At 43.3% G+C, this 22,322-nt stretch overlaps 1 protein-coding gene across 2 annotated transcripts in view; it reads left to right on the plus strand.

Annotated features, from left to right (window-relative positions):
- Nucleotides 1-22,322, plus strand: part of LOC143764711 (NXPE family member 1-like) — a 764,240-nt gene that overhangs the window by 337,803 nt on the left and 404,115 nt on the right. For both annotated transcript variants that reach the window (XM_077250568.1, XM_077250567.1), the window contains exon 3: nucleotides 4,941-5,626. In XM_077250568.1, coding sequence (XP_077106683.1) covers nucleotides 4,941-5,626 — 686 coding nt within the window. The remainder of the gene's footprint in view (nucleotides 1-4,940; nucleotides 5,627-22,322) is intronic.

A 22,322-nucleotide genomic window follows, 5' to 3' on the forward strand; every position in this document is an offset into this window, starting at 1 on the left:
GAGACGTCTAAGAATTTTTTAGGCACGTTCACCGGCTACCTCTAGTTGTTTTGGATAGGTTCAGATTTGCGATCAGTCCAGTTACCATCTCCCTAGAGCTCGTCCTTAGTTTAATCACTTGCTGATCTATTTGTGATCCTCCGCCACTTGGGATCATAACAGATGCTTCAGCGATCACTGATGGTTCTGCATACGGCTGGAGTGTACGGGCGACCGGCGGATGTGTGAGCAAAGTCTTCGCACCTTCAGGAGCAGGGCTGGTAACCCCAGATAACTTTTCAGGAAGCACTGCACCACCAGTTTCAAGGTGTGAGCCAGGCAAGGTATGTGTTTCAATTCTGAAAGGGCTATGGCAGCCATATAATTCCTTCCGTTATCACTGACTACCTTGCCTGCCTCAAGATGTACACTGCACAGCCATGACTGAGTTTCTTGCTGCAAGTACTCTGCCAGTACTTCCACGGTGTGTCTGTTGTCGCCCAAACACTTCATTTCCAACACAGCCTGGTGATGCTTACCACTAGCTGTTCCATAATGGGACACCTCGTGTGCAAGACTGGCAGCTGCGGATAGAGTGGTAGGGCGACTGCGCTCTGTGGACGAGCTTTTGCTTCTGGAGGAGGAGGAGGAGGAGGGGTGTTGAACGCCTACTGCCAACTGTTTCCTAGACTGTGGGCTAGGCAGAACTGTCCCACTATGGCTGTCCCCTGTGGACCCTGCATCCACCACATAAACCCAGTGCGCCGTTATGGACATGTAACATCCCTGGCCATGCGTACTGGTCCATGCATCTGTTGTGAGGTGCACCTTTCTACTGACTGATTGCCTGAGTGCATGGACAATGCGGTCTTTGACATGCTGGTGGAGGGCTGGGATGGCTTTTCTCGCAAAGAAGTGTCGACTGGGTAGGTCATAGCGTGGTACTGCGTAGGCCATCAGGGCTTTGAAAGCTTCACTTTCAACCAACCGGTAGGGCATCATCTCTAACGAGATTAGTCTAGCAATGTGGGCGTTCAAACCCTGTGTACGCGGATGAGAGGATGAGTACTTCCTTTTCCTAACGAGAGTCTCTTGTAGGGTGAGCTGGACTGGAAAGCTGCATATGGTGGAACTATCGGGGGTCGTGGTGGACATGGCAGATTGAGAGAGGGTTGGTGATGATATTCTTGATGTTGGCCTACATACAGTGTTTCCTACCAAGAACCTGCTGATTCTCTGACTGCCTTGGCCTTGCGACAATACCTGCACATTTGTTGCAGGTGGTGTCCTAAACGGTGGGCTTACAGTGAGGGAAGCAATGTAGCGTTGTTGACTACTTTCATTCTGAGCGGGTGCACCAACGTTACGGGACGTTTGGTAGTTAGTCCAGGCTTGCAAGTGCATGCTGGTTAAATGTCTATGCATGCACGTTGTATTTAAATTTAGGGGATTCTTCCCTCTGCTAAAGGTCTTTGAGCATTTCTTACAGATAACTTTGCACTGATTATTCGGATCTTGGTTATAAAATTGGCACACTGCACTCTTCCTACTATCGAATACCTTTTCAGGCATTGCACGCTGTGCTACTTTCACCGGATGGCCACACTGTCCTAAAACTGTTTTTGTTTTAGACACACGTTTTTGGCCTGATACGGGCCTGCCAGATGAAAGCTGTTGCGATGTTGATGCCTGCTGTGGATCATCCTCCTCCGTTTCAGAGCTACTGCAAGCGGCACCCTGTTCCCCCAATGGCTGCCAATCTGGGTCAACAACTGGGTCATCTATCACCTCCTCTTCAATGTCCTGTGCACCTTCCTCTGTGTCACCGTGTAAGGTGCTATAGCGTTCGGGACCGAGGCACCATAGTCTCATCAGGGTCAGATTCTGGCTCAGTACACTGCGAGGGCAATGTAGTGATCTGAGTCAATGGAATAGCATAATAATCTGGCTGTGGCTGTGCATCTGTGCACTCCATGTCCGATTCATCTTGTAATGGGCTGTTAACTATTTCCTTTTCTAACCCTGGCACGGTATGTGTAAGAGCTCCATGGAGTAAACTGTAGTGTTGCCTGCCACATCCTTCACTTTTGCTTTGGGTGAAGGACACAAGGAAGCGACTTGTCCCTGACCGTGAACATCCACTAACGACGCGCTGCTTTTACATTTAGCACTTTCAGAAGAGGCAAAAGAACTAGAGGCTGAGTCAGCAAGGAAAGCCAAAACTTGTTCCTGCTGCTCCGGCTTTAAAAGCGGTTTTCCTACTCCTAGATAAGGGAGCCTTCGAGGCCTTGTGTAGCCAGACGATGACACTGTCTGAACAACTCGAGCCTCAGGTGCTATTTTGCTTTTCCCACTACCACCAGATGCTCCACCACCACCACCACCATCATTACCAGCTGGCAATGACCACCCACGGCCTCTTCCACCAGACTTCCTCATTTTTGGGAAAATGTAACCAAACTAACAACCATTATATGGTACTGTAAAACAAGGTAGAAGGTGTATATAAACTTGTTGGCAATTTAAATCTCCTTTTTTGTGTGGGAGACTACTGCAAAAATCAGGCCCACTGTATTACACTACACAATGTAATTGGCAGAATGTGGCTGGCAGATATACGACAAACAGAACTGAAGCAGATCCACTTTGTGGCAATTTACATCTCCCTTTTTTGTGTGGGAGACTGCTGCAAAAACCAGGCCCACTGTATTACACTACACAATGTAATTGGCAGAAAGTGGCTGGCAGCTATATACGACAAACAGAACTGACACAGATCCACTTAGGGGAAATTTAAATTTTGCTTCATTATGTGGGAGACTGCTGCAAAAACCAGGCCCACTGTATTGCACTACACAACGTAAGTGGCAGAACGTGGCTGGCAGATATACGACAAACAGAACTGACGCAGATCCACTTAGGGGCAATTTAAATCTCCCTTTATTATGTGGGAGACTGCTGCAAAAACCAGGCCCACTGTATTACACTGCACAATGTAAGTGGCAGAACGTGGCTGGCAAATATACGACAAACAGAGCTGACGCAGATCCACTTAGTGGCAATTTAAATCTCCCTTTTTTGTGTGGGAGACTGCTGCAAAAACCAGGCCCACTGTATTACACTACACAATGTAAGTGGCAGAACGTGGCTGGAAGATATATAAATAAAAAAGGGACTGTACTACAATAACAATCTCCCTACAATGATCTCAAGACAAGTATGGCAGCCAGCAATAAAAAGGACTGCTGCACACAAAAGTGTGGACAAATAAACAATAGAACTGTGCAGAAAGGAACAACAGGATTTTTGCTTTTAAAAAGCAGTTGGTTTGCACAGCGGCGTACAAACAGCAATGCAGCTATCAGGGAACCTTATAAGCTACAGAGCTGATGCACAGAAATCTAGCCTCCACTGTCCCTGCAAAGAAAAGGTGGTGTTGGACAGTGGAAATCGCTCCAGCACAAGCGGTTTGGGGGTTAATCTTCCCTCCCTAAGTATATCCCTGCTTCTGACGAAGCTGCAGCAACCTCTCCCTATGCTCAGATCGGCAGAAGTAAGATGGCGGTTGGCGTGCATGCCCCTTTATAGCCCCTGTGACGCTACATAAAGCAAGCCAATCACTGCCATGCCCTTCTCTAAGATGGTGGAGACCGAGACCTATGTCATCACGCTGCCCACTCTCTGCGTCCTCCTTCATTGGCTGAAAAATGGCGCTGAAAGCGTCATACGAAACGCGACATTGGCGCGAAGATCGCCGACAGCATGGCCGATCCCACACTGGGATCGGGTCGGGTTTCATGAAACCCGACTTTGCCGAAAGTCGGCGATTTTTCAATTTGTCCGATCCGTTTCGCTCAACCCTACACACACATACACTCGTTTTTATATACAGATTTAATTCTAATACTTTTGGTGTCTGGTAGAATCCAATTTACTCACATTGATCACACAGCTCCCTCATCTCCTGCATTATATTCACCTTACAGCGGCTTCACCCGCAATGACAGTGAATGCATTGGGATCTGGTGGCCAAAATGAACTGTGGAGGTCACAAAATTCAGGTTTCATGGCACCTTCTGGGCCTCTGAAAATGTGAAGCAAGGGCCGCATAGTGACATTGTGGTGGACGTGGTGATGGTGGTGGAGCGGAGCCCAAAATTCATGTGGGCACGTTTTAGCTGGCATTGTAAAGTGCTGAGGTTATGTACTCCACTATCTAGCTAATAATTTTGAATGAGGGAGGGACCTCCAAAATGTAGGAGTAAATACATCCTATTACATCCTATTACAAATATAATAGGAAAAACTAAAGTCAAAACGCTCCTTGTGAGCATATGCTGAAGAGAAGGTATAATTTTTATTTTTTATTTTTATTTTGCGTAATATAAAAGTAATTATGATGGAAAAAATGTTTCTTAGCATTTTGCCCCTTTAAAAAAAAAATTTAGGTTTGGTTTGGTAGATCTTATAAATCTGTGAAACTGGCACAATAGTCTGACAACATTATTCCAAGATACCATATGTGAGTCAGAAAGGCATGCAGGCATTTTGTCCATGCTGTTCCCATTTAGTTTTAGCACTTTCCTATTCATTTCAGCTTTTTTCTCATGCCCCCAGACCTGTTTGTTGGGTTCAGCAGAAAAATATTTGGCTTTCCCATTGACTTGCATTGGATTTGTTATTTGGTACGAATACATGGATATTAGAAATTATTTGTACCGATTTTCCCAAATCCGAATATTTCACTATTCACTCATCACTAGGAAAGTGCAATACAGAAATATAAAACTGAGATATAAGGAAACAGACAAAGCATGACACAAAAATCAAGAAATAGAGAGGCAAAAGTAGTTTGGCAACTATTCTAAGCCTTACTAAATTGATGTCAATTTACTATTATTGATAATTGTAGTATTTGTTTAATTTTTTCCTCTACTAATAATATTCTTCTATCTATTCAGTGTTCTAACAGAAAGAATCGTGTTACATTAATTAACGGCACTGAGAAAGTATCAGAATTGACAACGCGTATAAATGAAATCTTCAATCAGATTGATCAGAAGATACCAAAAATAACTTTTATCCATAAGGACAATACAACTAGTGCTCAAAATAGCAAAGTGTTCATTAAAAACCCCAAAAATCGTTATTGTGTCGGGGATCAATTAATCGTACAAGTTGATGTGTATGATTATCTTGGAAAAAGGAAAACTTATGGAGGTGACTATCTCAGATCAAGAATTTCCAACCCAGATAAGAGAGCTGGATCTTCAGGAAGAATTGAAGATTTTAACAACGGAACATATCATGTTCATTTTACTTTATTTTGGGAAGGCAAAGTTGTCGTGAATGTATTTCTCATGCACCCAAGTGAAGCCGTTGCTGCTATCTGGAAGTCAAGAAATAGTTGGTATGGCAATGTTGCATATTTAGGAAAATTTACCCATGAAGGTAAAGAAATGGAGACAAAATGTGGATATGATCTAGATAAAAAAGAAGAACTTTGTGAATATGCGGACCATGAAAATGAAGAATACTTTTATTGTGTCAAACCTCAGAATTTCAGCTGTGATTCATACACTGAGTTTAAAAATTGGAAAACTCTTGCTACTCAACTGTCTCAACTGGAAAATAGTCTCCTTACAAGGTATGTGAACATTTTATTCCAGTACATATATTTATTGTTTACCTAATTGTCTCTCTGAATATCATTGTACAGAAAGACACATAATAGTAAGTCAAAATGTTTACATTTTCAGTACAAAGTAGTGTGTCATAAATGTGTTGTCGGGTATCTCGAGCCAGGGGATCCTTCCCTGTCTCTAACGGTAGGGGTGCCACAGTTGGCCCTGTAACCCGGATGACTTCTTATGGTGAAGATGCTGAGGCCGCGTACCTTGCATTCGCTCTTGAATAGTGACTTCCCCTGACGAAGCTGCCTTTGTGAGCAGCGATACGCGTGGGGTTCTTACTTCACCGCCCCCCTTTCTATCTGGAATCTTTATGCTGTTCCATCCATGGCCCCCATTTCTGAGCTGGGATTTGGTGACTATACCTTGCTTTTTATAGCCACTTAAAGCTACCATGATGCTTTCCTCAGCAAAACCTCATTATAGGTATTAGGCTGCATACTGGGAGGTTTCTCCTTTCCTTTTCTCTGAAGGTTTTGGAGATTAGGTAGGACTCCAGGCCTATCATTACATGGGTCATATATACATACATAGTTATTAAGGTTGAAGAAAGACTGTAAGTCCATCTAGTTCAACCCATAGCCTAACCTAACATGCCCTAACATGTTGATCCAGAGGAAGGCAAAAAAAACCCATGTGGCAAAGAGTAACTCCACCATGGGGAAAAAAATTCCTTCCTGACTCCACATACGGCAATCAGACTAGTTCCCTGGATCAACGCCTTATCAAGGAATCTAGTGTATATACCCTGTAACATTATACTTTTCCAGAAAGGTATCCAGTCCCCTCTTAAATTTAATTAATGAATCACTCATTACAACATCATACGGTAGAGAGTTCCATAGTCTCACTGCTCTTACAGTAAAGAATCCGCGTCTGATATTATGCTTAACCCCTTAATCCCATCTGACTTACTATACCGTCGAGGTGGGGTGGGCCTTAATTCCCGGTGACGGTATAGTACGTCATACGCGATCGGCCGCGCTCACGGGGGGAGCGCGGCCGATCGCGGCCGGGTGTCGGCTGCATATCGCAGCTGACATCCGGCACTATGTGCCAGGAGCGGTCACGGACCGCCCCCGGCACATTAACCCCCGGCACACCGCGATCAAACATGATCGCGGTGTACCGGCGGTACAGGGAAGCATCGCGCAGGGAGGGGGCTCCCTGCGTGCTTCCCTGAGACGATCGGTACAAGGTGATGTACTCACCTCGTACCGAACGTCTTCTCCCTGCAGGCCCCGGATCCAAAATGGCCGAGGGGCTGTATCCGGGTCCTGCAGGGAGCACTTCCGGGTCGGAGCAGGCTGCAGATGAAAGCTGCAGCCTGCTCCGATGAAAGTATGATCGCGGATCTGATAGAGTGCTGTGCACACTATCAGATCTGCGATCTGTGATGTCCCCCCCTGGGACAAAGTAAAAAAGTAAAAAAAAAAATGTCCACATGTGTAAAAAAAAAAAAAAAAATTCCTAAATAAATAATAATAAAAAAAAAATATTATTCCCATAAATACATTTCTTTATCTAAAAAAAACAAACAAAAACAATAAAAGTACACATATTTAGTATCGCCGCGTCCGTAACGACCCAACCTATAAAACTGGCCCACTAGTTAACCCCTTCAGTAAACACCGTAAGAAAAAAAAAAAAAAAAAACGAGGCAAAAAACAACGCTTTATTACCATACCGCCGAACAAAAAGTGGAATAACACGCGATCAAAAAGACGGATATAAATAACCATGTTACCGCTGAAAACGTCATCTTGTCCCGCAAAAAACGAGCCGCCATACAGCATCATCAGCAAAAAATAAAAAAGTTATAGTCCTCAGAATAAAGCGATGCCAAAATAATTATTTTTTCTATAAAATAGTTTTTATCGTATAAAAGCGTCAAAACATAAAAAAATGATATAAATGAGGTATCGCTGTAATCGTACTGACCCGACGAATAAAACTGCTTTATCAATTTTACCAAGCGCAGAACGGTATAAACGCCTCTCCCAAAAGAAATTCATGAATAGCTGGTTTTTGGTTATTCTGCCTCACAAAAATCGGAATAAAAAGTGATAAAAAATGGTCACGTGTCCGAAAATGTTACCAATAAAAACGTCAACTCGTCCCGCAAAAAACAAGACCTCACATGACTCTGTGGACCAAAATGTGGAAAAATTATAGGTCTCAAAATGTGGAGACGCAAAAACTTTTTTGCTATAAAAAGCGTCTTTTAGTCTGGTTTCACACTTTTTAAAAAAAACGCATGTGTGAAAAAATGCATGTAAACGCGGTAAAACGCATGCGTTTTTATAGAAAAACACAAGAAAACAAGAAAAAAAACAAAAAACCCTAACCCTACCCCTAACCCTACCCCTAACCTGAAATACGTGGCACTGAAATACGTGGCACTGAAATATACGTTTATATACGTATATACGTATATAAGTGCCACGATATTTCAGTGGCCACGTATATAAGTGCCACGTATTTAAGTGCCACGTATATAAGTGCCACGTATTTAAGTGCCACGTATTTAAGTGCCACGTATTTCAGTGCCACGTATTTCAGTGCCACGTATTTCAGTGCCACGTATTTACGTGCCACGTATTTTTCAGTGCCTGAAATACGTGGCACTGAAATATCGTGGCACTGAAATATTGTGGCACTGAAGTATTTACGTGCCACGTATTTTTCAGTGCCTGAAATACGTGGCACTGAAATACGTGGCACTCAAATACATGGCACTGAAATATCGTGGCACTGAAATACGTGGCACTGAAATACGTGGCACTTAAATACGTGGCTCTTAAATACGTGGCACTTATATACGTGGCACTTATATACGTGGCACTTATGACTGTCAGAAAATGTTCAGTAAACGGTTAGGGGTGAGGTTAGGGGTAGGGTTTCAGGTAGAATTGGGGAGTTTCCACTGTTCAGGCACATCAGGGGCTCTCCAAACGCGACATGGCGTCCAATCTCAATTCCAGCCAATTCTGCGTTGAAAAAGTAAAACAGTGCTCCTTCCCTTCCGAGCTCTCCCGTGCGTCCAAAAAGGGGTTTACCCCAACATATGGGGTATCAGCGTACTAGGGACAAATTGAACAACAACTTCTGGGGTCCAAGCTCTCTTGTTATCCTTGGGAAAATAAAAATTTGGGGGGCTAAAAATCATTTTTGTGGGAAAAAAAATATGTTTTATTTTCACGGCTCTGCGTTGTAAACTGTAGTGAAACACTTGGGGGTTCAAAGTTCTCACAACACATCTAGATAAGTTCCTTGGGAGGTCTAGTTTCCAATATGGGGTCACTTGTGGGGGGTTTGTACTGTTTGGGTACATCAGGGGCTCTGCAAATGCAACGTGACGCCTGCAGACCAATCCATTTAAGTCTGCATTCCAAATGGCGCTCCTTCCCTTCCGAGCTCTGTCATGCGCCCAAACAGTGGTTCCCCCCACATAGGGGGTATCAGCGTACTCAGGACAAATTGGACAACAACTTTTAGGGTCCAATTTATCCTGATACCCTTGTGAAAATACAAAACTGGGGGCTAAATTTCATTTTTGTGAAAAAAAATATATATATATTTTCACGGCTCTGCGTTATAAACTGTAGTGAAACACTTGGGGGTTCAAAGTTCTCACAACACATCTAGATAAGTTCCTTGGGGGGGTCTAGTTTCCAATATGGGGTCACTTGTGGGGGGTTTGTACTGTTTGGGTACATCAGGGGCTCTGCAAATGCAACGTGACGCCTGCAGACCAATCCATTTAAGTCTGCATTCCAAATGGCGCTCCTTCCCTTCCGAGCTCTGTCATGCGCCCAAACAGTGGTTCCCCCCCACATAGGGGGTATCAGCGTACTCAGGACAAATTGGACAACAACTTTAAGGGGCCAATTTATCCTGATACCCTTGTGAAAATACAAAACTGGGGGCTAAATTTCATTTTTGTGAAAAAAAAAAATATATATTTTCACGGCTCTGCGTTATAAACTGTAGTGAAACACTTGGGGGTTCAAAGTTCTCACAACACATCTAGATAAGTTCCTTGGGGGGTCTAGTTTCCAATATGGGGTCACTTGTGGGGGGTTTGTACTGTTTGTGTACATCAGGGGCTCTGCAAATGCAACGTGACGCCTGCAGACCAATCCATTTAAGTCTGCATTCCAAATGGCGCTCCTTCCCTTCCGAGCTCTGTCATGCGCCCAAACAGTGGTCCCCCCCCACAAATGGGGTATCAGCGTACTCCAGACAAATTGGACAACAACTTTTGGGGTCCAATTTATCCTGATACCCTTGTGAAAATACAAAACTGGGGGCTAAAAAATCATTTTTGTGAAAAAAAAAAATAATTTTTATTTTCACGGCTCTGCGTTATAAACTGTAGTGAAACACTTGGGGGTTCAAAGCTCTCAAAACACATCTAGATAAGTTCCTTAGGGGGTCTACTTTCCAAAATGGTGTCACTTGTGGGGGGGTTTAATGTTTAGGCGCATCAGGGGCTCTCCAAACGCAACATGGCATCCCATCTTAATTCCAGTCAATTTTGCATTGAAAAGTAAAATAGCGCTTCTTCCCTTCTGAGCTCTGCTATGCGCCCAAACAATGGTTTACACCCACATATGGGGTATCGTCGTACTCAGGACAAATTGCACAACAACTTTTGTGGTCTAATTTCTTCTCTTACCCTTGGGAAAATAAAAAATTGGGGGTGAAAAAATCATTTTTGTGAAAAAATATGATTTTTTATTTTTACGGCTCTGCATTATAAACTTCTGTAAAGCACTTGTTGGGTCAAAGTGCTCACCACACATCTAGATAAGTTCCTTAGGGGGTCTACTTTCCAAAATGGTGTCACTTGTTAGGGGTTTCAATGTTTAGGCACATCAAGGGCTCTCTAAATGCAACTTGGCGTCCCATCTCAATTCCAGTCAATTTTGCATTGAAAAGTCAAATGGCGCTCCTTCCCTTCCGAGCTCTGCCCTTTGCCCAAACAATGGTTTACACCCACATATGGGGTATCAGCGTACTCAGGACAAATTGCACAACAATTTTTGGGGTCCAATTTCTTCTCTCACCCTTGGGAAAATAAAAAATTGGGGGTGAAAAGATCATTTTTGTGAAAAAATATGATTTTTTATTTTTACGGCTCTGCATTATAAACTTCTGTAAAGCACTTGTTGGGTCAAAGTGCTCACCACACATCTAGATAAGTTCCTTAGGGGGTCTACTTTCCAAAATGGTGTCACTTGTTAGGGGTTTCAATGTTTAGGCACATCAGGGGCTCTCCAAATGCAACATGGCGTCCCATCTCAATTCCAGTCAATTTTGCATTGAAAAGTCAAATGGCGCTCCTTTGCTTCCAAGCTCTGCCATGCGCCCAAACTGTGGTTTACCCCCACATATGGGGTATCAGCGTACTCAGGACAAATTGTACAACAACTTTTGGGGTCTATTTTCTCTTGTTACCCTTGGTAAAATAAAACAAATTGGAGCTGAAATAAATTTTGTGTGAAAAAAAGTTAAATGTTCATTTTTATTTAAACATTCCAAAAATTCCTGTGAAACACCTGAAGGGTTAATAAACTTCTTGAAAGTGGTTTTGAGTACCTTGAGGGGTGCAGTTTTTAGAATGGTGTCACACTTGGGTATTTTCTATCATATAGACCCGTCAAAATGACTTCAAATGAGATGTGGTCCCTAAAAAAAAATTGTGTTGTAAAAATGAGAAATTGCTGGTCAACTTTTAACCCTTATAACTCCGTCACAAAAAAAAATTTTGGTTCCAAAATTGTGCTGATGTAAAGTAGACATGTGGGAAATGTTATTTATTAAGTATTTTGTGTGACATATTTCTGTGATTTAAGGGCATAAAAATTCAAAGTTGGAAAATTGCGAAATTTTCCAAATTTTCGCCAAATATTCGTTTTTTTCACAAATAAACGCAAGTTATATCGAAGAAATTTTACCACTAACATGAAGTACAATATGTCACGAGAAAACAATGTCAGAATCGCCAAGATCCGTTGAAGCGTTCCAGAGTTATAACCTCATAAAGGGACAGTGGTCAGAATTGTAAAAATTGGCCTGGTCATTAACGTGCAAACCACCCTCGGGGCTTAAGGGGTTAAACCTTCTTTCCTCCAGACGTAGAGGATGCCCCCTTGTCCCTGTCTCAGGTCTATGATTAAAAAGATCATCAGAAAGGTCTTTGTACTGTCCCCTCATATATTTATACATTAAAATAAGATCACCCCTTAGTCTTCGTTTTTCCAAACTAAATAGCCCCAAGTGTAATAACCTATCTTGGTATTGCAGACCCCCCAGTCCTCTAATAACCTTGGTCACTCTTCTCTGCACCCGCTCCAGTTCAGCTGTGTCTTTCTTATACACCGGAGACCAGAACTGTGCACAGTATTCTAAGTGTGGTCGAACTAGTGACTTGTATAGAGGTAAAATTATGTTCTCCTCATGAGCATCTATGCCTCTTTTAATACATCCCATTATTTTATTTGCCTTTGTAGCAGCTGCCTGACACTGGCCACTGAATATGAGTTTGTTATCCACCCATATACCCAGGTCTTTTTCATTGACGGTTTTGCCCAGAGTTTTAGAATTAAGCACATAGTTATACATCTTATTACTTCCCAAGTGCATGACCTTACATTTATCCCCATTAAAGCTCATTTGCCATTTATCAGCCCAAGCTTCTAGTTTACATAAATCATCCTGTAATATAAAATTGTCCTCCCCTGTATTGATTACCCTGCAGAGTTTAGTGTCATCTGCAAATATTGAAATTCTACTCTGAATGCCCCCTACAAGGTCATTAATAAATATGTTAAAAAGAAGAGGGCCCAATACTGACCCCTGTGGTACCCCACTGCTAACCGCAACCCAGTCCGAGTGTGCTCCATTAATAACCACCCTTTGTTTCCTATCCCTGAGCCAGCTCTCAACCCACTTACACATATTTTCCCCTATCCCCATTACTCTCATTTTATGTAACAACCTTTTGTGTGGCACCGTATCAAAAGCTTTGGAAAAGTCCATATACATTACGTCCACTGGGTTCCCTTGGTCCAGTCCGGAACTTACCTCTTCATAGAAGCTGATCAAATTAGTCTGACATGAACGGTCCCTAGTAAACCCGTGCTGATACTGGGTCATAAGGTTATTCCTCTTCAGATACTCCAGTATAGTATCCCTTAGAATGCCCTCCAGGATTTTACCCACAGTAGAGGTTAAGCTTACTGGCCTATAATTACCGAGTTCAGTTTTTGCCCCTTTTTTGAATATTGGCACCACATTTGCTATACGCCAGTCCTGTGGTACAGACCCTGTTATTATGGAGTCTTTAAAGATTAAAAATAATGGTCTATCAATGACTGTACTTAGTTCCTGCAGTACTCGGGGGTGTATCCCATCCGGGCCCGGAGATTTGTCAATTTTAGTTATTTTTAGATGCCGCTGTACTTCCTGCTGGGTTAAGCAGGTGACATTTAATGGGGAATTTTTATCACTAGTCATTTTGTCTGCCATGGGATTTTCTTTTGTAAATACTGATGAAAAAAAGTCATTTAGCATATTGGCTTTTTCCTCATCCTCATCCACCATTTCCCCCAGATTATTTTTAAGGGGGCCAACACTGTCATTTTTTAGTTTCTTACTATTTATATAGTTAAAGAATATTTTGGGATTATTTTACTCTCTCTGGCAATGAGTCTCTCTGTCTCAATCTTTGCTGCCTTGATTTGCTTTTTACAGAATTTATTTAATTTTCTGTATTTATTTAATGCCTCCTCACTACCTACTTCCTTTAATTCTCTAAATGCTTTCTTTTTGTCCCTTATTGCGCCCCTTACAGCTCTATTTAGCCTATTTCTAGTATGTTTATTCCCATACGGTATATACTGTGCACAGGTCCTATCCAGGATGCTAATAAATGTCTCCCATTTTCTTTGTGTATTTTTGTGTCTCAGGATATCGTCCCAGTTAATTGCACCAAGATCCTATCTCATCCGTTGGAAATTTGCCCTCCTGAAGTTTAGTGTCCTTGTCACCCCCCTACTACCCATCTTATTAAAGGTTACATGAAAACTTATTATTTTGTGATCACTATTCCCCAAGTGACCCCCAACCCTTATATTTGATATGCGGTCTGGCCTGTTGGTTAATATTAGGTCTAGCAGTGCCCCACTCCTTGTTGGGTCCTGAACCAGTTGTGAAAGGTAATTGTCTCTCATAGTTGTCAAAAACCGATTACCTTTGCTGGAACTGCGGGTTTCTGTTCCCCAATCTATTTCAGGGTAGTTGAAGTCCCCCATAATAATGACTTCTCCTTGAGTCGCAGCTTCATCTATTTGCTTTACGAGGATATTCTCCATTGCTTCCATTATTTTTGGAGATTTATAACAAACTCCTATCAGTAATTTATTATTTTTTCCCCCTCCCCTTATCTCCACCCACAGGGACTCTACATTTTCATTAAATTCACCTATATTATCACGCAGGATGGGTTTTAAGGAAGATTTTACATATAGACACACCCCTCCCCCTCGCTTATCTGTACGGTCATTTCTGAACAGGCTATAGCCCTGCAAGTTAACAGCCCAGTCATGGCTCTCATCCAGCCACGTCTCAGATATCCCCACCATGTCATAATTATGCTCCAACAACATTAGTTCTAATTCATCCATTTTGTTGGCGAGGCTTCTGGCATTAGTATACATGCACTTGATGTTACTCTCTGTACCTCTATTCTTTCCTAAATTACTAACTGTTCTAACCCCACCCCCCATGCCACCGCCACCCCCAACTTCCTTATTTGTGCCCAGGTCTCTATCTGCACTATCTTCCCCTCCTATAAAATGAATACCCTCCCCCCAATCCCTAGTTTAAACACTCCTCCAACCTTCTAACCATTTTCTCCCCCAGCACAGCTGCCCCTTCCCCATTGAGGTGCAGCCCGTCCCTAGCGTAGAGCCTGTATATATATATATATATATATTTATATATTTATGCACACTTCATTTAGCCTATTTAAGTTTTTTTTGACTGTATATTATTTATGATTATTGTGGTGCATATTGCATATGCTGTGGTTTGGTTCCCTAAATTTGTGGCTTCATATGTATATTTGGACCTTTTATAGGTACCTTCAGTCCTATTTTGCACATATGGGGGTGAAGTTTATTGGGTTGTGTGTTGTATTTTAAATGTTTTTAAATTGATTGTTCAGGGTTAAATAAAGGATATTCATTCATTTTTACTTATGGATGTGCTTACCATCATTAGTCTTGTCTTTTCTTCTTCCCTTCATTATGAAAGTAAATTATCACACTCTCAAAACCTAGCAACAGTCACAGATAAATCCACTAAATGCCTTCTCCAATAACAGCCTCCAGCCATTCAGCAAAAGCTTGCTCTGACAATGAGTGCTAGCCAGGACCCAGATTATATAGGAAATGGGAATGGCTAACAGTGATCAGCTGAGAGCCTTAATGCAGGAAAGCTTCCAGGAGCTCTCAACTGAGCAGATTAACCCCTGCGCTGCTAAAAGAAACTTGTACCGTTTAATGGGAAGATGAAGTGCTTCCAATCAGTGCAGGAGAAGGAGAAATCAGATGCTGTGGTCTTCTGGCTCCTCTCTGTCGTGGTAACTCCATGACATAGTGATTACATATTGCCTGATATGACATACCTTTATGAACATGGGGTCCAATCTCATGCACTCCCACCAACATTGTTAATGAAGAAGCAAAAGTGCTGGTTTAGAATGGTACCTTTATATATATATATATATATATATATATATATATATATATATATATATATATATATATATACTGTATATATATATATATATATATATATATATATATATATATATATATATATATATATACAGTATATATAATTTCCTGCGCAGGAACAAAACTGGGCAAACCTCTGACAAGTGGACTTTTTTCCACTGTCAGTGAAAATATTTTGATGCTTTGGTGATTAATTTGTTGTTTTCTTTCAAGCTGCAGATACATGAAATATTGTGATTGTATTTATTATTATTTTATAGTTCAATACTGGTAATGTCCTAAAAGCGTTGTCCAGGGAATTTTAATTAGTAGTGAAATTTTCCAGACTGCCTAAGAAAATAAAATAATAAATATCCTCACTGTTCCTCCACAGGCTTGTGTTTACTGGGATGAGATCAATTGCAATCGGAGAATATGTCTCTTGTAAAATACTTGGGTGTAAAGGTTTATTTGTGATACTGCCTGTCAGCACTGTGGTTCATTTTTGGTGCACAGTCGGATGATGAATGGTAACATCAACTTCTGATATCTTATTATTATTGTGCAGGAAATACTAGGAATTGAAGGTTCATATTCATATGGGGCTAACCACTAGTGGACATTGACAGAAAAGGGCCTCTTTGCATGAATAGTATATACACTGCTCAAAAAAATAAAGGGAACACTAAAATCCCACATCCTAGATATCACTTAATGAAATAATCCAGCTGTAAATCTGTATTCATTACATAGTGGAATGTGTTGAGAACAATAAAACCTTAAAATGATCAATGTAAATCACAACTAATATACCCCGGAGGTCTGGAGTTGGAATGATGCTCAAAATCAAAGTGGAAAATGAAGTTACAGGCTGATCCAACTTCAGTGGAAATGCCTCAAGACAAAGAAATGGTGCTCAGTAGTGTGTGTGGCCTCCACGTGCCTGTATGATCTCCCTACAATGCCTGGGCATGTTCCTGATGAGGCAGCGGATTGTCTCCTGAGGGATCTCCTCCTAGACCTGGACTAAAGCATCCGCCAACTCCTGGACAGTCTGTGGTATAACGTGACCTTGGTGGATGTTGCGAGACATGATGTCCCAGATGTGTTCAATCGGATTCAGGTCTGGGGAATGGGTGGGCCAGTCCATAGCTTCAATGCCTTCATCTTGAAGGAACTACTGACACACTATAGCCACATGAGGTCTGGCATTGACCTGCATTAGGAGGAACCCAGGGCCAATGGCAAGAGCATATGGTCTCACAAGGGGTCTGAGGATCTCATCTCAGCACCTAATGGCAGTCAGGCAACCTCTGGTGAGCAAATGGAGGGCTGTGCGGCCCTCCAAAGAAATGCCACCCCACCCCATTACTGACCCACTGTCAAACCGGTCATACTGAAGGATGTTGCAGGCAGCAGATCACTCTCCACGGCGTCTCCAGACTCTGTCTCATCTGTCACATGTGCTCAATGTGAACCTGCTTTCATCTGAGAAGAGCACAGGGGGCCAGTGGTGAATTTGCCAACCCTGGTGTTCTGTGGCAAATGCCAAGCATCCTGCATGGTGTTGGGTTATGAGCACAACCCCCATCTGTGGATGTCCGGCACTCAGACCATCCTCATGGAGTCGGTTTCTAACCGTTTGTGCAAACACATGCACATTTGTGACCTGCTGGAAGTCATTTTGTAGGGCTCTGGCAGTGCGCCTCCTGTTCCTCCTTGTTAAATGAACAAGGAAACCAGTATCACTCCAATTATGCACACCACATAGTCACAATAAAGCATAATGTTTAGAAAAAACACAGGATTTTATTGAAACACACTAATAAAACATATTTAAAAACAGACAAAAGACCCCGTCCATGCCAGAAAAAAGGTAAACAGTAAATACAATGATATGTACATACAAAGTATTATACCCCTGCCTGCATATAAAGGACTAAGTGGAAATCATAAATGGTAATTATGGAGAAACACCAAGCTAACCAGCATGGGGCAAGTAGCCACCTGAACGGTACCCAATGCATATATGGCTCAGGGGACGCTAGTATAAATGCAATATAGATTAACCCAAGGGTGAAATCCCAAAGCACAGGAGGTGGACGGAGGGCAAAAAGCCCAAAAGTCACACCACCAACAAACACCCAGAATATACTAGAGCAGGGGTTACCGCAGAGCGAAGTGAACTCCAATATGAAGTCTGTGGAGAGGCAGGCAGGCACAAACAGGCAGGAGAGGGGCCAATGCAGCCCCACGCGTATCGCCCTTTGAAAGAGGGCTTCGTCAGGGGAAGTGCTCAACATGTGTCCCAAACCCTGTGTATATATAGCCCAAATAATAAACAAAGACGGCACACCTGTGACTGAATGATGACAGCGCCGGCCGCGCATGCGCTGAGGTGCGCTGAAGCAGAGAAGGAGGACTAGAAGCCAATCAGTCCACCACACGAGCAGGGAAGTATAGGGGAGTTGCTGCTGCCCATGTGAACGGAGAAAACCACGCCCACACATGAGCCCAAGAAGGAAAATATATACGCAGGAGCAGAAGCTGCAGAAAGCCTGCTTCAAAGTGCTTGCTAATGTAAGAACAAGGGAATCTACCCAGAAAAGTCACACCTGCTCTAATACAAGAACGCAAGGAGCAAGAACATCATGGGTAGGGATAACAAAAAGGGCAACCTAGGATAAATAAAAGGAAAATAAATAACCAAAAGCATATGTAGCCGAGGGGTGATCAGTCCCAAGGCAAGAACCTGTATGTATGTATGTATGTATACATAGACAAGGAGAAAAAGTAAAAGGGCAAAATAGCCCTAAGAATGAACCTGGATATGGAGAGGCACACATAGATAGGCCACAGAACCCATGCACATGTGTCAATCAAACCCCCCCGGGGGGACACTAATACAATTCTGATAAGCAGCAACCATACCCACACATATCCACCTCAGAAGGCCCTACAATAATACACACAAACCGTATTAGCAGAACAACATTCCAACATCATAATAATGACACAGATAGAAAAGCAACATATATGAAATTGCTATGTATATGATCTTTATTAAATAAATACACATACCAAAGAGATGTGTGCTTGAAATATGTGAATGTTGGTTACATATATAGACTTGCAGGTGTAACTCAGGGTCGACCAAGTGTAGAGAGGATGGCAGTCCTGCCGAGATAAACACATGAAGAATGGTACCCGCCTGTATGGACAAAAAAGCCATCCAGGGAAGGATAAAGATGCTGGGCATGGAAACGTGTCCATGGGAATAAAGAGGGCAAAAGTGAGTAGAGGCACTGATCTATCTCGCCCCTAGCCACCCTGGGCATCAAAGACATGAGCGTGAATCCACCGAATGTCTGAAAGATAATGAGCCAACGATGTAGAGATAAACATATAGGAACTATGTCCCATCCTCCTGTCCCATGAGCCAATGGTACCCATAGTACATATGTGATATACAGGCCTATACAAAGGGACTAGAGGGAGACTCTTAACCCTGATAACAAACCAGTAAAAACGATTGGATCAAAAAAGCTTAAGACCCAAAGCAACCCCTGAAAGAGGCAATTACCAACAATAAATATAAAGTGCAGTGCATTGGGGCCACTAGAGAAACGGACAGGTAAGATTATAAACACAACTAGGCGTAGACCATATTACAGATGAGACTCCAAAAAAGATCCCTTAGGATATGGAAAATCCAGTTTGTCCAAAGAAGAACAAAGTCCATCCCAATCAGAAGGAGTGTCCCCAGGATCCTTAGAGGACGAGTGAAAAATATATAGAAAGAACCATCCAGAAACATCCGATCCGTAGATACGCCAGAACACAAGAAGGGAAATAAAGCATCTCATCCAAGGAAGCCCGTAAACAAAAGTTCTTCATTGAGACCTGTTGGGACAACAGAAGACAAATTAAAGATCCAGCGGGACTCACGGCGTAGCAGGGAAGGCTTCAGTGGACCACCCCTATTGGAAATCTGGACATGTTCCAGGCCAATCACCCTGGTATTTGTTACCCGGCCTGCATGGTGGGCGAGAAAATGGGCCGCCACAGGGGTGAGGACTTTACCTTTGGAAACGTCATTGGATGCTAAGTTGATTGTGGAGAAGTGCTTCTGTATTCTCCGTCGCAGCTCCTGTGAGGTCTGACCTACGTATATAAGTTGGCATGGGCAAATCAGGGCGTAAATAACGCACGTGGTCTTACAATTTATAAATGACGAAAGTCTATGTCGACTGCCGTCCCTGGGATGAACAAAAACGTCTTTTGTGGCCCCCATATATGGGCAAATACTACAGCTCCCACAGGCAAACGAACCCCGGAGCTTGAAACCCCGGTTAATACTGACTGTCTGCCTCTTATAGTGGCTCCTAGATAACATGTCCCTAAAGTTAGGAGCCCTTCTGGCTACCAAAAGAGGTTGTGCACTAACCACACCCGCCGTATGAAGGTCCGTGGTAAGAACACCCCAGTGCTTACGTAGGATGACCCTAAGCTCATCCCAGTTGTTATTATAGCCTGTGATAAACCTGGGTTTGTCCTCACGTACCTTAGTAGATGCCACCAGCAAGGAGTCCTGGGTGTGGAGCCTTGCTCGTTGAAAAGCCGTGGAGATGCTTCTGTGCGGGTAGTGTCTCTCCTTGAAACAATCTGTGAGTCCTTGTGCTTCCATTCGAAAGTCCCTGTCGGACATACAATTCCTTCTGATTCTTAGAAATTGGCCAACAGGCACACCATCCCGAGTATGCTGTGGATGGAAACTTCTGTAATCCAGAAGACTATTCGTGGCCGTCGGTTTCCGGAACAATCTGGTTGAAACGGAACCACCCTCGTTGACCTGGATCTGTAGGTCAAGAAACGTAGCTGCAGAAGATGACATAGAATGAGTCAATAAGATGTTATGCGTATTTACATTCAAGGATTCAATATAACTCTTGCACCCCTCCATGGTGCCGACCCAGATGAAAAAGACGTCGTCTATATAGCGTGACCAATGGGTAATCCTACTCTTGAAGATAGGTGATGGATAAACTACCGTGGCCTCCCACCATCCCAAAAACAGGTTTGCCAGGGCCGGCGCACATCTGGCACCCATGGCAACACCTGACGTTTGCAGATAGTATGTCCTATCGAACAAGAAGTAGTTATGCCTCAAGATGAAGTTAAGTAGGTCCACCACCAAGGAGTCATGCATGCGATCCGAACTTTCCACCAAATCCAGAAAATATAAGACCGCCGTTATGCCATCCTCGTGGCTAATGTTCGAATATAGCGACTCGACATCGCATGTGACCAAAATGGCCCCAGGTGGAAGTTTCAAAGAGCGACAGATTTGAATAAAGTGTGCTGAGTCCTTCACAAAGGAAGGCAGGTTCTTAACCAGCGGTTGCAGGAAATGATCCACATAGATGCAGGCTTTCTCACACAAACTGCCGATGCTGGCCACAATAGGCCGGCCCGGCGGCCTGTGGATGTCCTTGTGGACCTTGGGCAACATATAAAACGTTGCCGTTATGGGGCATTCCACCCACAAAAACTGGAATTCTTGATGATTAATAATACCAAGGTCTCTAGCCCTCTCCAAAAGGGCCCTGAGGCGGGCACCAAAGACAGCCGAGGGGTCTGATGGAAGCTTTTTATAGAACCTCTGATTATCCAGCTGTCGATGAGCCTCCTCCAAATAGAGGGCATGTGGCCAAAGGACCACATTGCCCCCTTTGTCTGCCTCCTTGATGAGGAACAAATCATTGTTCCTGAGGCCAGACAGAGCCTGTTTTTCTTCCCTACTTAAATTGGAAGGGAGCAATGGACGTGAGGGCATGGACAAAATGTCTTTTTTAGTTAATTCGAAGAAGACCCTGATAGATGGCACAAGAGAAAAGGGGGGTGCCACAGTTGATTTATTATGGTAGGGAAAACGGTGCCTACCTCCACTGGACTCGTTCTCCTGGAGTAGCCGCAGAAGGTCCCGCATAACCTGTTGGTCTGTCCGGTCGAAGTCACTCATGGTCTGGGGCCTATTATGTAGAACCCGAAGCACCAAGTGCCTGCAAAACAAATATAGATCCTTAACCAAGGTGAACTTGTCCGCCAACTGCGAAGGGGAAAAAGTCAACCCCCTTTGCAAAACACTCAATTCTGTAGCCAACAAAACGTGGTCAGGCAAATTAATGACCTGTAATAGGTTGTCCGTTGCCCCTATTGGTCCCGAGACTGCACCACAGGGGGGACCCGTTAATATCTGCGAAGGCCCATGTGTTGCTTCTGGCCCTGCGGCCGTCATCCCCCGAATCTGGTTATCCGTGGCGATATTGGATCCGACGTCTACCTCGCTTTCTGTCGAGGATAAAAAATCACTTTCTGAGGTGAAGTCCGCACCTCTAATGGACTCCTGTGCTGGAGCCTTGGTCCTCTGGACTGGAGGCAACCGCCTCTGGTTGCCCTGGTGCCGCCACTGAAAAGCCCTGGCCAGTTCGAAATCAGAGCGGTCTCTGGAGAATTTGGATTTCTTTTTGCTGACAATATCCCTTTCATATTTATCCAGGTTCTCCTTAAGCCTGGCCCTAAAAGGTTGGACCTGTTTGACATCATCGAATTTGAGGAGCTGGCCCTCCAGATCCTTAACCCTGGTCATGGTACTCAGTAGCTGTTCTCTATCATGCTCCAACAACATGTTCATAATGATGCCAGAGCATTTCAAAAGGCCCTGTTCCCATGTGGCCCAAAATGTCGGCGAAGGTTCCAACGCTGGATAGATGGGGACCCTCAGGCCCCGAGGGACAATGTTAAGCCTAATGTATTCCTCTAGACTACGGATATACCACCATAGCCTAATGCCCAACCTGTGGGC

Source organism: Ranitomeya variabilis, chromosome 4 (genome assembly GCF_051348905.1).
Source record: "Ranitomeya variabilis isolate aRanVar5 chromosome 4, aRanVar5.hap1, whole genome shotgun sequence".
NCBI lineage: Eukaryota > Metazoa > Chordata > Amphibia > Anura > Dendrobatidae > Ranitomeya > Ranitomeya variabilis.